The sequence below is a fragment of the Mus musculus genome, chromosome 14, assembly GCF_000001635.26.
Source record: "Mus musculus strain C57BL/6J chromosome 14, GRCm38.p6 C57BL/6J".
NCBI classification, from domain to species: domain Eukaryota; kingdom Metazoa; phylum Chordata; class Mammalia; order Rodentia; family Muridae; genus Mus; species Mus musculus.
Genome location: NC_000080.6, coordinates 30,466,771 through 30,484,587, shown reverse-complemented (window position 1 = coordinate 30,484,587; position 17,817 = coordinate 30,466,771). Strand labels below are relative to the sequence as shown.

The 17,817-nt window shown below is 43.2% G+C and overlaps 2 protein-coding genes across 4 annotated transcripts in view; one reads left to right on the top strand and one right to left on the bottom strand.

Moving 5' to 3' along the window:
• Dcp1a (decapping mRNA 1A) overlaps window positions 1-5,102 on the bottom strand; it is a 47,571-nt gene extending 42,469 nt beyond the window's left edge. For 2 of the 3 annotated variants that reach the window (XM_006519655.4, XM_006519656.3), the window contains exons 1-3: window positions 4,772-5,102; window positions 2,355-2,395; window positions 2-129 (exon numbers count right to left, since the gene is read on the bottom strand). In XM_006519655.4, the coding sequence (XP_006519718.1) occupies window positions 2-129; window positions 2,355-2,395; window positions 4,772-4,966 (364 nt within the window). In that variant the 5' untranslated portion in view covers window positions 4,967-5,102. The remainder of the gene's footprint in view (window position 1; window positions 130-2,354; window positions 2,396-4,771) is intronic. The other variant, NM_133761.3, reaches the window with a different exon arrangement.
• The window catches only part of Cacna1d (calcium channel, voltage-dependent, L type, alpha 1D subunit), a 451,216-nt gene that overhangs the window by 6,569 nt on the left and 426,830 nt on the right, over window positions 1-17,817 (top strand). The window lies entirely within an intron of this gene.

The following is a 17,817-nucleotide window of genomic DNA, read 5'->3' as shown; positions in this document are numbered from 1 at the left end:
CAACTTGCATTTCTATACAGAAGAAATGGTTCATGGAGCTGAAATTCCAAATCTTTATTCACTGGCTCAACCAGATTGTGCATGTTCAGTCGGTTGACAATGGTAAAGCCATGGTAAGGCGAAGCTGACCTTAGATTTAAACAAAGAGAACACACGTTACCTTTCACTCTGAGGAAATGTTATCCTTTATTCTCATTAAAAAGAAATTCCTAATTGCATCATACAACACGATGAGCAGCTAAAATCATAACCAAAAATACAAGGCTGGGGATATAGCTCAGTGGCAGAATGTTTGCCTAGCATGAGAAAGTCTGGGGTTTACGCCTCAACTCTTAAAAAAACAATTAAATAAGACATTTCCTTCTCTGCACCTAAGTCTTCAAAAAGATTTATTTCCTCAGCGTAAAAGACAAGTCACCAAGGTTCCCACCCCACTTCACCTCCTGTGAGTCACACTTCTGCCACACTGGGGTCCCTGCCACTACCTGCAGGTTTGTTTCTACCTCGAGACCTCTGTCTGAACTGTGGCCTCCAAACTGGCAGCAGCATCTCCTCTCCAGCAAGTATTTGCTCAGACGTCACCTTCTCACCCTGATACCCACCTATTCTCAACTACTGTCTCCCTCCACTACCAGAATGTAAACTCCATGCAATTGAGGATTTCTGACTTTTGTTTTTTGTTTTTTTTTAATACATGTAAACCAAGATTGATATAAACATGTAATAAACTGATGCTTGAAGAATATTCTTGAGATAGGATTTTTGTGTGGCCCTGGGCTGTTCTGGAACACTCTCTGTAGACCAGGCTAGCCTTGAACTTGGAGATCTACCTGCCTCTGTCTCCCAAGTGTGGGATTAAAGGCATGTGCTACCAGTACCAGGTTTTTAAAACTATGGTACAAGTCTATGCCTGCCACTCATTACAGCAGTAACTCTTCTTACATTAAATAGTCTTTGTAGGTTTTTCTTGAGTTAGATGGACCTGACCTTTACAGTAAGAATGCTTTCAGTTTCCTTACCAAGGGGGTCCACCACACAATGCACTGCAGATTCTCACCTAACACTTTACAGTTCTCATTTGTTTCTGTAGTATCATGGGGGAGAAAATGCAATCCAGTTCTACCGACTAAGAATCAAGTTTGCAGAATTAAGGCCCATGCCCAAAGCCACACCAATTAAAAACTCCAAATCCAGTTTTCTTTTTTGATTCCTGCAAAGTAATACTATGACATTCTAGTGTACTTTTACCCAAGGTACAGAAAATGTTCAGTTCCCAAAGAGAGGCTCTTAAGCCTCCTTTTCTTAGAGCCAATGCTATAAGTTATACGAATTGTATTAAATGAAGTTACGACACCACATTTCACATCTCCTCTAATAGATCTGTTTTAGTCTTTTAAAGTTAGACCTGTAAATATCCCCAAATGTGCAGACAGTACTGTTCTAATAGTAAGGGGTTCTTAGAGACTTATATTGCTAATGAAGAGGTTAGAGTTAGACCTTTTTTATTTTAGAGAAGGAAAATAAAGTAGAGAAAACAGAGTATCAAAGAAAGAGAAGCTTGTCATACAAACATCAAAATACTTTCATTTAAAGGGGAAAGTGTATTTAGATAGAGCACAAAGCTCTACACTAACATTTAGAAGAGCACTCAATTCTTATAAATTAGCACCAGTGGAGGAAGGCTGTCCAAAAAAGAACTCTACACAAAAAGAACCATGTATCAGGAACCTTGCTGCTACCGCTCTAAGTTCTAGAACCCAAGGAAAGAGACTTGCCTCTAAGAGCAAATGCTCTAGGTATCTAGGAATACAAGGGTTTCACGACCTGGCTCATCCGTGGGTTGCCCTTTAGGCCTCTATGTTGCCAAACAAGGCAAAGTTGTAATCCTTTACAGACCAACAGTTTAAAAAATTAATTTTCAGAAAAGCTTAAAGTAAAATATATATGAATTAGGAATAGCCTAGAACTTTGGGAAAGAAGCAGACAGGGGCAGAACCAGGCACAGAATGCAAATTCTTATCAGACACTACAGACCAGCGAGAGTGCTGTCTCAACTACTTTATAGCCACTGTATTATACTGTTTTCATAGACATTTATATGCATGTGTTCTTTTTAACATGGGATAGTCGTTAGGCAGGCATCTCTTTGGGATGCATTAATTTAAAAATTCTGAGCCACTTTTCCCAGGCTTGGAGAGGAGAAGCAGCTATTGTAGGATTGCACTGCTTGGATGAAGGAAAACTGGAGAAAGACAGGAAGGTTCCAAACACAGGTACACAATAGAAACTGACCATGCTACACGACAATGATCATCACCATTGAAGTGAAATAGAAACACCCTTAAGAAACTTACCTTCGGTATACAAATAACGTCCCTTCTATATCAGTCTTCTCCTGTAACAGACAATAACTCTGTTAGTTTTCCACAAATAATCCAATGCCAAATGGTCTCAGCTGAAGCAGACACACTTTCAGGCCAACTTGTCTTATTTACGGTGGAATCAGCTGTGTATGTGCTCTCGGGAATGCATGCCGGCGCTCGTGTATAACTGTGTAGAGGTTAGTGGTCACTCTCAGGTGTCATTCCTTCCAGTCGGGGGTCTCACTGGCCAGAAGATGGACAATTAAGCTACACTTGCTGGTCAGCGGGCTCCAGTGTTGGATCCTAAGTGGCTCCATATCCCAGTGTGGGATTGTAAGTGCAAGCACTATGCCCAGCTTTCTATGTGAATGCCTCAGGCTCTCATGCTTGGGAGGCAAGCACTTCATCCGCTGAGCTGTCTCTTTAGTCTCCAAATTAATCACTTTTGAGCAGGTAAAGCAAGCCACTTTTTATTTATTTATTTATTTATTTTCCTTTTTCCGGAGCTGAGGACCGAACCCAGGGCCTTGGGCTTGCTAGGCAAGCGCTCTACCACTGAGCTAAATCCCCAACCCATGCCACTTTTTAAAACTCTAAACAAATTGTGTACCCATTCAACCCTGTGTTTATATAAGTGTATGCAATGTCTAATCCAACAATATGTCTTCATCTGTAGCCTATGTCTATTTCCACCAGTAAGGAACAGCTAAAGGAAAACACACACATACATACATACACACACACACACACACACACACACACACTTAGCTTTACTTATTATTTTTATGTATTAAGTTTTTTTTTTCAATTAAAAAAGGTGCAGGAATGTTTTGTCAGCATACATATGTCTTTGTAACATATGTGTGTGTGGAGCTTACAGAGGACAGCAGAGGGCATTGGATCTCTTTGGACTAGAGTTACAGATGGATATAAACCAGCATGGGGATGCTGGAAAACTGAGCCAGGTCCTCAGGAAGAGCAGCAAATGCTCGTAGCTACTACTGAGCCACTTCTCCAGCCCCAGTTTTATCTTTGTAAACACAAAAACCTTTCAATTAGGTATCTTAATATTTACAGTCAAGGTATTGTGTACTGCAACTTAAAAAAAGAAAAACCAAACCAAAATAAAAAAACAAAACAAACTTAAGCAGTCTATGGAAGTTTATAGAAAAAGAATAGAACTTTCTTCAACCCTGATACCAGGGTTGAACTCAGAGCCTGGGGCTCATGATGCACAGCTGTGCACCATTGAGCTAAATCCCTACCCTTGGGAAATTTTCTTATAAGATCCTTTGTTTCATTTCTGGAGGATTTAGGAATATTTTCACAAGTTACACATTTTGCGGTTACCAAACACAATTTATTATTTTCAGAACTTTGTTAAGAATCATGGATAGAAACCATTCTCTGCCTTAGGCAAATTTGGTAGGGTTTTAAAATAAACAACTGAAAATGTGACTAAGAAATTGTAACTCGGGGTGGGTATATAGCCCAGTGGTAGAGGAACAGTGCCTGCCTGCTATCAGGGGGTCTTGGGTTTGAGTTCCTGTACTACAAGAAATAAACAAGAAAATCGAACATTAGTATTCTTTCTTTTGCTGCAACAGCGTTAACTCGGGTTTTCAGCGCAGGTGTTGAGCTTTAATGTTCTAAAACCGAACCTCTGTATAGCCCAATGAGTGAATGAGGAAAAACGGAGCACAAGAAAAGGGGCCGTGTACACAGGTGCTTCGAGTTGAGGTTAACTAGAATCTGCGAGTAGACAAAGTAACTTCTGCAACTCTATGCCACTCACACAATCCCAAAAGAAGGGAGCCATCAAAGGTCCTAGCACTGGTCTCTTTTTCTTGCAAACGTCTCCAAGGAATCCAGTTCTTACTGAAGTAGCCTTGAAAATTTTCCTCAAATTCCAGAGATACAGAGTAGTTCGACTAAAGCTGGTCTAACTCCTGAAGCTGATTTTTAAAGCTTCAAATCCAAACCATCACATTTAGGTCGGCAGGGAAAGAGGAGCGGACTCTTCCATCAAGTACATGTATCTAAGAGTCCTCAAAGTCTTCAAACACAGGCTTTCACTCACTTGTTAAAATTAACTTGTCTCATATTTTACCAATGCAACCTCAAGCCCCGAGAACCGACCCAAAAAGACTGATCCTGCCTCGTTTCTCTCCTCCATCCGATTTCCCTGCTCTGTCTCTGGTCTACTCCTTCCGCTACATTCTTTCAATTCCGCGTGCCCCGGTCACCTCTTTGGCTCCGGACCCGGTTTTGGGAGAGGTCCCGGCCTCGCCTTTGCGGTCCTGGGCTCCTGCTTCTCTCCCCCACCCCCAATCCTCAGCTGTCTGCGCGGTCCCTTTAAGAGGCGGCAGCGGCCAGGCTGGCCTTGTCCCCGGCCGGGCCTCACTCACCCACTGGTTGGCTTTGGGGCAGAAAGTGTACAGGGCGACCTGGCCCGTGAGGTCTGCGATGCTGGTGATATAGGGGTCGTGTTGTTTCAAGGCCGCCAGACTCATCTCTTGCTCAGCTCGACTCAACAACTCCATCTTGGATCTCAGAGCCGAGCCCCTCCGGCGGGGGCGGACTGTGGAACAGGAAAGTGCCATCCAGGCAAAGTTCCCCCAGCTCAGTCAGCCCTCCACTTCCGCCTACCGGCCCAGCCTTGCCGAGCGTGGTACTTCAGCTAATCTCATCCGCTGCTCCTGTGCGCCAGGAGCCCTGGTTCCGATTTTCTTCGGGCCGCGTCTGCCGGAAGAGACAGGCCCCCGCGCCTGCGCGGTGGAGCCGTGAGCTGATAGTCCGGAGACCTCTCTCACCTGGCGGGGTGTGAACCGGTTCCCTGAATGAACCTGACTCCTGCCGGGGAGGCTGCACCCCAGCGCAGTCCCTAACTCGGGTTCCGGCGCAGAATCGAAATGCTTGCTGCTGAGGACATGAGGTCTCCACGTACCATTTAGAAAACTCAGACCTGGCTGGAGAGATGGCTCAGCGTTTAAGAGCACTGACTGCTCTTCCGAAAGGTCCTGAGTTCAAATCCCAGCAACCACATGGTGGCTCACAACCATCTGTACAGCTACAGTGTACTCATATACATAAAATAAATAAATCTTTAAAAAAAGAAAAAAGAAAACTCAGTCCAAATGAGGAAGGGGAGCTGTCCGTCACTTCTGACCTCAGAGTGCACCTTCACTCTTAACAGTTTGGTAACTTTTGAAAGAAATGTTTCAAAGCAGCCAAACTAGCCTGCCTGGAACTACAATAGACTTGGCCTACCCTCTTTTGCTCGTCTTTTTCCTCATCTGGGTCCCAGATAAATATTTCTATTGTTCTATAGAGACGTCTATTATTTAAAATAGTAAGTAGATCTCTTTTAAAAAGAAAACATTTATTGGGCATTTTAAGGGATCAGGAAGTACTAAGAGGTAAAGCAAAGTGCTCAGGCTGTTTTCATTGAGTTGCTTTAAAAACCATCGTTTCTCTTTATTGAAGACATCTCAGCACAAATGAACATTTTTGAAAGGATAAACTTTACATTTTCTCAAAGTACCCCCACATATTTGTGTTGCTTGTGGTTTTACATACTAATGGAAGGGCAAACTTTACATTCTTGACAGAACCGCGTGTGAAGCAACTACAAAAGCTGGAACAGCCGCCTATCGGTTATTCACCCTTCACTTCTGTACACACTCACTGATCTTATTGAGTGGTTGCCAGCTCCGAGCTTCCAACTCTTTTGGCTCTAGGAGAAACTAAACGCAAGCAAACAGCCCCATGATAGATGTCTCTCTTTGAATTCCAGAGGGTGGCGTCCTTATTGCCATCTGAGCCAGGAAAGGTAGTGAAGGAACCTCACTACCAGTTCCAGCATGGCAGGCAAGGTTCTGGCAGACCTTGCTCTTCTCCCCTTTTCCCTCTGCCTTGCTAAAAACTGTTAGATTTTATTCCTAACACTAGCCACCAAGGTCTAGTCCCTAATTTAGCCACTTCTTTCTCCTGAGGCCGACTACCAAAGTCCAGCTATAAAAGTATTGAAGTCCAGCAATCAAAAGCCCCCTTTAGTTCACCTAATTAATGTGCCCAATTAAAATTAAACACATCCTACTGTGGGGTTTCCCCTTTTACCTTTATTAACTGCCGTTTGCCTGTGGGCCACTTCTGCCTCGACATCCAGAGGCAGTCCTTTATTCCCTCCTCCCCAAATATCTCTCATTCCCTTCCTCCCCTCCTCTTTGTTTCCTTCCCCTTCGTCCTCTTCCCCTCTCTCCTGTCTTTGTTCATTATCCATGCTCTCTGTCCCTCTGGGGCACATTCATCTCTGTGCTAAGAACATGATGGCCTTGGGGTGTCTCGAGCCGACTTCTGAGGTTGGCTTCGGGTAGGCAGGCTTCAAGGAGTTGCTGAGGTCTGAACTGGTGCTTTGGATGAGTAGGTGTTCCTCGGGAAAGTAAAGCAAGGGCTGAGATTTGCATCGTGACTCGGTGGTGAGGTGGGAACCTAGCATTTAACTGATGCTTTAATTCAGCCCGGAGGGGAAGAGGTGAGTGGCTCACAGTTCCACACTAGTCAGTCGTATTCTGGTATTAGAGTCTCTGGGATCTTTTGCTTCACATCCAGGCTACCTTTTACCCAGTGGTAGAGGGTAGGAGCCCATTACTTTCTTTACCTTCAATTTCCCTCTGTATGCTAATTCCATAGGTTATTTACATTTTTATTTATGTGTGCATGTGTTGGTATAAGTTTATGCTGACATAAGTGTGCAGGGATGCCCGCAGAGACCAGAAGAGAGTGTTGGGCATTTTGGACCTTAACTTATAGGCATTTGTAAGCCTCTGGACCTGAGTGCTGGGGTTACTCGTCAGAGAAGACTGCTCAGACATGGATTTAAGCCAATAAAAACCAATCTTTATTAGCTGGATGGCAACTACACTGGGTGCTTGGGATCCTGAGCCTTTCTCAGGGTCAACTTTTAAGTACAAAAACCATGTTCTGGGTTGTTATTCTTCAGTTAAGAAGAGCAGTTAGCCAGATAGAACTATAGGAGCTAAAAAGCAAGGTTAGTACAGTTTCAGACTTTCCCAGAACTTTATGGACTTTGATGGGGTTAGGCCTTTGTTTTAGTTTTGGCAGATAGCTGTTTTGAACAAAATCTCAATCGATTGATTTTACCAGTGAAGACTCAGGAGCCAAACTGCTAGGGTGAAAGCCTGCTAGCTCAGAAAGGCAGAGAAAGCACCCAGCTGACTTTCTTCTTCAGCTGACATCCAGAACAAATCCCCTCTCTCATATCTCTAAAAACCTTCAAATGGAATGCCCCTCCCTTCTACTTCCTGCTGGTCTCTCTATCCATCCTCCTGACTCCTTCTTAATGTTTATTTCTTAATAACCCTGTGTTCACTTTTTGTCAACCGTTTGCTTGCTCCAACTCTTGACCTATGGTTGACTTTACTTAATCCCGTTTACAGTATTGAAGCAGAAAGCTCTTGGATTAAAGGTGTGTGCTAAGGCTGAGCCACACCACAACTAAAAACAGGTTTTCCCAGTAAATAGCACAATCGTAGGGTTCACAGTGTGCTCAAATAACCTGCAACAGATGGTGCTGCTTGTGTGCTGAGTTTCACAGCCTGACTGATATTTCCATCATGGAGTTGGTTGTGTGAAGGTCTGGGGACCTGCCGAGGTCTAGGACCCTATAAAAGAGCAAGTGTTGTTAACAGTTGAGCAATCTCTCTAGCCCTTAATATAGTATTTTAAATTAGGTACTGAATTCAGAGACACCTGATATGATACTGCCTTTAGCTTTTTTTTCTTATGTAGATTTTTCTACATAATAAAATAATCCAAGATATTTCCTTTTGTTGTGGGCTGTTCATCCCATGCACTGTTGAATTGTTGCTGTCCTAAAACCAGAGTGGCTGTGAGTAGTGATGAGACCCTCACAGGGCTGGGTCCACTAACCCACTTCCTTGGAGGGAAGGGAGGACTCGTAAGTGGTCAGGAGCCTACCTTCAAGGCCTGGCAGGAGCCCAAGCTGTTGCAGATAATCCTTCATCCACACACCTGTCAGTAAGGAAGTCAGACCTGGGGGCCGGGGAACCACCATTTTTTAGTCTCTTGTTTGTACCCACAGGGAGTAATGATGATCAAGTCTCCAGGAAAAGCTAATGTAACACCTTTTAATACACTATTTTGGGTTAAGTAAGGCTAGACTTGAGAAATAGAGCACACGGCTTTGTTAGCAAGGCAAGATCTTATTGAATAGCCCAAGCTAGCCTGCAACTCACCAATTAGGCTGGGCTGGCTGGTGGGTGAACCCCAGGACATCCTATATATGCCTCTCCAGAACTAGGACTATAAATCTACCACCACACCTAATTTTAAAAAATGCTTATTTATTCATTTAATGCATATGAATACACTGTTGCTGTCTTCAGACACACCAGAAGAGGGCATCGGATCCCACTATAGATGGTTGTGAGCCACCATGTAGTTGCTGGGAATTGAACTCAGGACTTCTGGAAGAGCAGTCAGTGCTCTTAACCAGTGAGCCATCTCTCTAGCTTACACTTGACATTTTTTTTTTTAAGATTTATTTATTGTTATATGTAAAGTCCACTGTAGCTATCTTCAGACACACCAGAAGAGGGCATCAGATCCCATTACAGGTGGTTGTGAGCCACCATGTGGTTGCTGGGATTTGAACTCAGGACCTTAGGAAGAGCAGTTAGTGCTCTCAACCACTGAGCCATTTCTCCAGCCCATACTTGACATTTTTATATGAGTTCTTGAGTTAGAATGTAGATCCTTATGAAAGTAGGTCTTTGTTTTTGTTTTTTTTCGTGACAGGGTTTCTCTGTATAGCCCTGGCTGTCCTTGAACTCACTCTGTAGACCAGGCTGGCCTCGAACTCAGAAATCCACCTGCCTCTGCCTCCAAAGTGCTGGGATTAAAGGCGTGTGCCACCACTGCTTGGCATGAACGTAGGTTTTTATTACTGTTATTATTTTGTGATTAGTCTGGTCTTGAGCTTATTATATGTATCAGATTGATTTCAAACTTGTGATCCTCTTGCCTCAGCCTCCTGAATGATGAGATTACAGGCTTGAGTCTCCATACGCGGCTGCAATAATTAAAAAATAAAAATAAAAACTCTAAGAAAGGCAGTCAATCCTACCCCTCCATGATGCTGAGCTGCTTTGTGGTAAAATATGAAACTTGCCTGCTGGTGTTTAGTTTTAATTGTCAAGACATTTTGTCACAGCAACGGGAAATGAAATTAAGACACTGCCATTTAAAATGATGGGGTCAAGCTGGGTGTAGTGACAGGCAGCAACGGTAGTTCTAGCCACTAAGAATTCTGAGACAAGGCCGTGTGTAGTGGCACACACCTTTAATGCCAGCATTTTGGGGCCAGAGACAGGCAGATTTACTGTGCGTTTGAGGCCAGACTGGTCTGCATAAGGTAAATGATAGGGTCTTATGCAAAGGATGCTGGAGTACAGATCAAACAAGTAGAGAGCTGTCCTCCAGTTCCAAAGCTGACATCGGTGTAACTTTGTTAATGAGTTATAGCGTTCTCAGTTTCCCACTGTAAACTTCAGAAGCCTGGCCAAGGCCTGGGAGGCACTGTTCCATTTGACGTGCCTGCTCATGGGACCATGTGCTCGCCTTTCCTCCCTCCCTCCACCTGTTACCTGTCCCCTGACTCTATCTCTGTCTCTTCTCTCTTACTGTCTTTCTCTCTGTGTGCCCTCCCCCCATGTATGTTCATGTATGTGGCAAGTGGATGTGCATGCGTGTGCATGTGGGACCCAGAAGTAGAAGTCAGATATCTTCTCCAGTTGCTCCCTCTATTTCTTGAGACAGGGTCTCTCAGTCAACCATGACCCCCCCACAAATTTGGCTAGGCTGGATGGCCAGTGAACCTCAGGAATTCTCCTCTATCCCCATCCTTAACACTGGGGTTATAGGCATGCTCCCATGCCTGTCTTTTTTATGTGGGTTCTAGGGATTGAACTCAGATCTTTATGCTTGTTTGGCAAGCACTGAGCCACACTTCTAGGCATCTCCACCCTCTCCTTTGAAGCAAGTCTCTATATGGAGTTCAAGTTGGCTTGCTATATAGTCTAGGGTTTCTGTGGGTCTCCCTGCCTTTGTGGATTGTCTGCTTATTCAGTCCACAAGGGCTAAGGGATCAGGGTGGGGGTGGGATGAGGTGGGGTGGGGCAGGAAGATTCTGAAACCTTATGAGTACATACAGTGAATGGCCATGCCAGGAGCAGCATTCAGTAGCCAGACCAACATAGCGAGATTCAAGGCTTATAAAGTTTTGGGGACAGGATAGGAACATCAAGGATAGGCAAAGGTCATTGGCTGGGGCCTTAGAGTATCTAGAATGCCTCACAGGGGAAGCATTTCAGGAATCTCAGGTGCCGGCTGAACAGGTTCTTAACTGGAGAAAGGAAATTGATCCCGTAATCTAATTGAGGCTATGTGACATTCCTCAGGTAGAGGCATATGTATGGGCTTAGAATTCCCCAGACAAGGTCAGAGAAGGAGAAGCCCCGCTAATGAGGGGAGTCTCCCGTTATGTGCTGAGCCCCAGAAGGCTATCCCATCAATGGTAGAGACTGGCCTTAATTAGCAGAGTTTTTTCATAGGTAGCTGTCAATTTTTATTCCTCCTAGTTCTGTCTTCTCAGTGCTGGGAGCAAAGGTGAAGGTCTTCACCACACCCAGGAACGTTCATTACCTATCTGTGATAATAAAAATTTAAGAGATGAGACGGTAACTTTAGCTCCAGCAAACTATTTGCTTATCTTGATGCCTGATATACTTGTATTAACATATTTTTATTCTTGGCTTGCATGCTTTCTAAAAGCCAACGTGCTATTTCTAGTGTAACCCAGCATAGCCGCTCAGCCCCCTTTCAATACAGCAACTTTCCCTACATGGGCTTTTGTTTCCTTTTCCCTTTATTTGTCTCACCCCAGTTCCCCTACTTAAAGTTTTTAAACAGATACTTTTTTTTCCTCAAAGTATCTGTTTATTTCTGTTTTCATTTTTTGAGAAGAGAATTGAAAGCTAGCTTTCCCAAGGTCACCTCACGAGTCATTTGCTGAGTTGGGACTAGTGTCTTTTGGCTCTGGTGTCCAGGTAGATCATGTGTCTTGCTGCCATGCTGTGAGGCTCGCTCTTGAGTTACACCACCTCCGTGTGAGTGAAACGTGTTACCCCTGTTCAGCTCCTCACTGGTGTCTGTCTTCATTCCATCTGTGTGATCATTATCTAAGGGTTGTGAGGGTCACGGTTTAGTCCTTACAGGATACTTAAGGGTAATTATTTCATATCCTTTTAAGGTGTCACGTTTTTGTATTTTAAAGTATTTTATAAAAGTGTTTTGCTTTTGGATATTGGGTTTCCCGTGTTGCTTGGGCTGATTGTGTTCTTTCCGCCTTAGTTTCTAAAGCAGTTGGAACTGCAGGTACCGTGCTACTGCATTCAAGCATTTTTTTAAAGGTGCTAAGCGTTAAAGCTAAGAATTAGAGTTCTGATATGTGAACTGGTCTAGGCTGCTGGTTTTGGAGTGGAAATACATGTTTTGGTACCGGGGAGACAGCTCAATCAGTAAAGTGTATGTCTTCCAAGCACGAGGACCTGAGCTCCCTTCCAGAACTGAGTTAAAAACCCTGAGTCTCGTGGCTTACACTCAGCCCCAGTTACAGGGAGGCAGAGACAGGCAGATCCCTGGGGCGAGCTGGCTCTGTCTAGGTGAGCTCCAGGCCAGCAAGAGATCCTGTTACAAAAAACAAAGTGGGGGTGACCCTCCTTTGAGAGACCCACACACATTCTTGAGTGTGTCTAGCTGAGACTACTCTGTACTGAAACAAAACATCGGAGAACACAAGGCGTGTGGCACTTGAAGAGGTATATCCCAAGTTGACCACTGACTTTGACACTATGTGCATGCCTCACAACATGAACACACACACACACACACACACACACAGGGTAAGGCTGGGGGCATGGGAAAGACAAAAAGAAGATAGGACAACATTAGAACGCCATTTACTTGATCCACTGATTTCCAGGCAAAATTACACTTCACATAGTGCTTTTGATAATATTCTTTGGTAGAAACTTTTGTGCTTTTTACTGCCATTTAATCCAGCATAAGTCTGCCAGCAGTATCACAGCATTGTCCTAAATAATAGCAACGCAGTCAGTTGACAGACTGACATCAAGATGGTCCACAGTTATGTATGTTAATAAGCTCCCAATATAGACACTATATACAGAATTGTCACTGCTTATAAGGAAAAGAGTCCCAAGGCATGAGGAAATTGGTCGACTTGCCCGAGGCAGAGGTTGATTTCAGGCCAAGGACAAGTCTTCTCATCGTTTTCCATTGTGATAGGCAGCTTTGGTTTAGGTGTGGCTCTGTGACCCAATTCTGCGACTGTTAGAGGGAGTGATATGTACGTCTCCAGTCTTGGCTGGAGCCTGTGGATCTTCCATATTTCTTATTTCTCCTTCCTTTAGTGAGGGCAGGCTACAATGATGAGGCTCTAAAGAACCTCATAGCATAGGAAGTAAAGACTATAGACCCGAATCAGCACATGGAGGTGCCTGCTTGGGGCGAGGGAATGCCCTTCTCCAACTGTTCTGAGTGAAGGGTAGGCCTGTTAGGTTTGAGGTTTATACATGTTGGGTCTCCTTTTTACTTTAGTATCCATCTTGAAGAAGTTATATTACTCAAATTGTTAAGAAACCCAGCATCAAAACTCTACTCTGGTTGGGCAGTGGTGGTGCACACTGTAATCCTAGCCAGGAAGCTGAAGTAGACAGATCTCTGAATTTAGGGTTAGCCTAGTCTACAGAGCAAGTTCCAAGACAACCAGGGATTCACAGAGAGACCCTATCACAACAAACAAACAAACAAACAAACAAACAAACCTAACCACCACCAAAAAAAAAAAGTCCACTCTGAAATTAAGCACCTGGCTTCCCAGGTCATAGTGTTTTGTGCTTTGACAATAAGTCGGCATTGGGAAAGAACTCCAGTCATAGATCTGCATTTACAATTAGTTGCAGCCACAAATTTGCAGAGTCACAAAGTGGCTAAAGAGAAAAAAAATTCTGTCTACACCATTAAGCAATTGATTTTTGCATTTGCATCATGAGGCAATCTGCTAAGCAAAGTGGGAGGTTGTCATTTAAAATTTGCTTTTCCATGTCAACGCCACAGGCACTCTCGGAATACCTTTAGCTCTCCTTTCTCGTCAGGCAAATTAAAATGTGTATCTAAGAGAACACAATAGGAGGAATGTGATTAAAGGGATCTTTTTGCTGTGTCAGTTCTGGAAACTTCAGGTTCCTCCCTTGGCTCTGAAGAGATGTCACTTGTACCTCCTCTGTTCAGAGTCCTCTAGGGTCCCAAGGTTTCCATGACCGTTACACATTTAACGACATTTGGGTTTTCTAACCAAATTAACATGATCTGTCTTACATTTGTTTTTAATTCACTTAATGAGTTTTAACTGAAGACTGATTGTCAGATCCGTGGCCTATGGGCAAGCTGTTGAATGCCTATGGATTGAGTTTGCCCAGAAACTCGGGTAAGGATGAATTATTTAGCTTCAACATACTCTACTACTCTGACATAAAACCACAGTGTCTCGTTCTTTACATACTCAATTTTTTTTTCTGTCTTAATTTGGATTTCCAACATAGGCTTACTTGGAGTAAAGTCGATATAAGATGTGTGGAATCTTTCTTAGATGAACCAGTCATATGATTTTTGGAATAATCATATTTTGTTTAGCTTGAATTAATTTATCCTGGGGGTTCAAGATTTAGATCATTCTTTTTCTAACTCACTTGCACTGACATAAATTAATGTGAAACAGGATGTATTAAAGCTCACTTTGAGTTACTGAGATGGTACAATTCTGTGGCATTATATCATAGTGGAACTGTCATAATATGAAAAAAAATTGTTCATCTGTATGTTGCCTGGAGCCTTGAACTTAAGGAAAAGTAACTGTTCTAGACCTTGAAGGAGATTCCAACATTCACGTATAAAGAGAAGGGCATAAATTATGCTTTGTCATAATAAGCACTGACTTAAAATGTAATATAGAATAACCAATTTCTCTTGCACAATAAGGTTATCACCGTTATGAACTAGGTCAGGCGTGGTCCTCTTTACATTGCTCAAGATCAGAAGAAGGATTAAAAATGTATGTGTAACCTCCTAGAAACAATGATCTGGGGCAGGAATGTAATAAAACACCGGCTCTCCTGTGTCGGCCGTGCCTCTCACTTTGTGCTTACCGCAGCACAATGCCTTCAGAAGCTTTAGAAACTGTTAGCGAAGATGAAGATTTACAGCCACCAAGAACATTTTTGCTGAAAATCCAGGAGCAGATGGTGTAAAGGTAACGTTGAAATAAGGACCAAATAGAATTGTGTTTTCTGTGCCCCGAGTGTTCGAATACACCATATAAATGTCTTTCTGGTAAACTTGTTTGAAAAAATAACAGGATAGTTCCTGTATAAAATATTCTAGCAGCTGAAAACTACCAACACTTCTTGGAAAAGGCACTTGTTAATGTTTCTTTAACTTTTTAAACATTTCTCAGCCTTTTATTTATTTATTTTTGAAGACTGTTTTAAAAGCACATTTATTTCTATCATGTTCAACATCAAAAAGAAGGAAGGAGAACTGTTTAATGGTATACGCAGCGACGTCTTAAGTTTTGGGGAACTGGAATTTCTTGTTTGTATAAGTAAATGTGCCTGAAGTGTTGTTGACCTAAATGGCTGCTTTCTGGTAGAGAGGTTGTTTCCTGGTCAGCGACTCTGTTTCCTCTTCCCACTGATGCTCTCTGTGTGCAACAATGAAGCAGGGGAGAACACACATAGTTTCAAACCTTCCCTTTGTCTGCTTGAGCTCAATCTTTCCTGAGAACCGAGACTTGAGTGGAAAACAATGTACCCACCCGTAGTCTGTAATAGTGGAACATACGCAAAATGCTTTTTCATTTTTAAATTCTTTGCACATATGTGTTGTAAACATGAGTGTGTGCCATGTATGTGCAGGTATGCTCATGAAGGCCAAAGGTCAATACCGGATGTCATCTATCACTCTTTACCTTAGTCTCTGCGATAGGATCTCTCTCTCACTGAACCTCACACGTACTGACTGGTAGATTGGCTGGCCAGTGAGCAGCCCTTCTCCCCACATTCTCCATCCTCTGACCCTCAGGGCTGAGATTACAGGCGTATACATGCCTGCCTTTCTGCATGACCCCTGGGGTTGCCTGCTTGTACCCACTGAATTGTTTGTGGCTTTTTTGTTTTCTGTTTTTTTTTTGTTTTGTTTTGTTTTGTTTTGTTTTTTCTTTTGGCACTACTGGGGATTTAGCCCAAGGCCTCACGTGCTAGGCAGATACTCTTTCCTCTGAGATACATCTTAGTCCTATGTAAATAAAATTCTTAAATCGTTTGAGGTATGACTCTTGGTGGAAAGCCACCCAGACTCTGCCATGCCAAAGAAACAGAGCCTTGTAGCTTCTAATCTAAAAACAGATCAGCAGAATGGAATTGTCACTTAATATTTTCTTGTTTTGAGACAGAGCCCTACTCTGTACTTTAGGTTGGCCTGGCACTCACTATGCAGTCTAGGCTGTCTTTGAACTTGAGATGCTCTTGAAGCTCAGCTTCCTGAGTGCTTCGAGGACAGCCATGAGCCACCATGCTCAGCTTCAGATGGGTAATTTTAGTGTTGTGCTTTGCTATGCCTTCTCAAGAGGAGCAAGGAGGTTTTTCTTCTTCCCAAAGGTACCGACTGCTTTTCAAAGTTTGAATAGCATCTTTTCTGATAGGAAGAGAAAGGTCTTTTAAAATATATCATTAACTATAAAAAGATCCACTCCTTGGACTTCTGTCCTTGCAAACTGGTGACTGTATAGCAAAAACAGTTTTCAGAGGCAAAGTTGACACATTTAAATCTTTCTTTTTAAGGCTGGTGGAGGGTCAATCTGTTAGCATGATGAAAAATTTCTCTCTCAGGCCTCTTTTATTAGGGTTCTAATACATCCCAGTTTTTAAAAATTAGGGTTCTAATTCCATTCATGAGGATCTGCACCCATGCCCTTATCACCTCCCAGATGCCCCATCTCCAAACATTCCTGCTTTGTGGATTGTTTCCTTTGAGACAGGATGTTACTATGTAGCCTTGGCTGGCCTGCAACTCACTCTGCATATCAGGCTGGCCTGCAACTCAAAGCTTCAGGGGCCAGCCACTGCCTCTGGGATTAAAGGTATGCAGAATTATTACCCGGAAGCATTAAGTTTTAATTTAGGAATTTTGAGGAACAACAACCTTTTAGACCATAGTAAGTCCATATGCACTAGATCTACCTCATCCACAGAACCTCAGGAACAAAGCAATCTGCCCTCTGAGTCATCGACTATGGCTACAGTGGCTTCTTCATCATCATCTGCTTTGGGGTTCCCCATCTCTTAAACAATGATGGAGAGAAAATAGCATTTTGAAAGTGGAGGGGAAACACAGACCCGTGTTCCTTTCAATTCCTTTTGAAATTGAGTTCAGTTTTGATTTCAGTTTTATTAAAACCGTCACCATCATGGACATGAGTATGCTAAGTTACTGATTTTAAACCAAGTCCCCAAACATCTTAACAAAGTGCAGGAGATTGGGTAACCTGAATGGACAAGAGGGCTATCCTGGTTTATATTTCTGGAGGCTGAATAGGCTGGCCACAACTCCAGAGTGCCTCACGCTATTTCAGTTCATGAGGTGGTGTGGCCTTATTTGAGTAGGTGTGGCTTGTGGGAAGAAGTGCATCACTGTGGGGGTGGGTTTTGAGACCCTCCTCCTAGATGCGTGAAAGAGGCAGTCCTTTCCTAGCTGCTTTCAGAACAAGATGAAGAACTCTCAGCTCCTCCTACACCATGCCTGCCTGGATGCAGCCATGCTCTTGCCTTGATGATAATGGACTGAACCTCTGAACCTATAAGCCAGCCCCAGTTAAATGTTGCCCTTATAATAGTTGCCTTGGTCATGGTGTCTCTTCACAGCAATGGAAACCTTAACTAAGACAAACAGTCTCCATAAAACTTTATCAGGTTGCAAAGGAACTTTGGGAAGTTTTTCTGAAGGAGATACCCCATTGGTTTAACTCTGAATGTTGTGTCTGGATCCTGCTTGGCTTTGCACTGGGTTTGGTCCTTGTTTCTTGCTCTCCCTCTGTGGAGCAGCTCATGCACAGGAGGCTGGAAGAAGACCTTTTTTTCTTCTGCAGCTAATTGTGGATATCTAGGAAGCTGCTGATCCAGTCTGTGACTATTTAGTATCTTTGCTTTTTGCTTCCTTCTTGGTACTTCTTTGCTCATGAAGGTAATTAGGAGTTGGGAAAGGTTGTCAAAAAGAG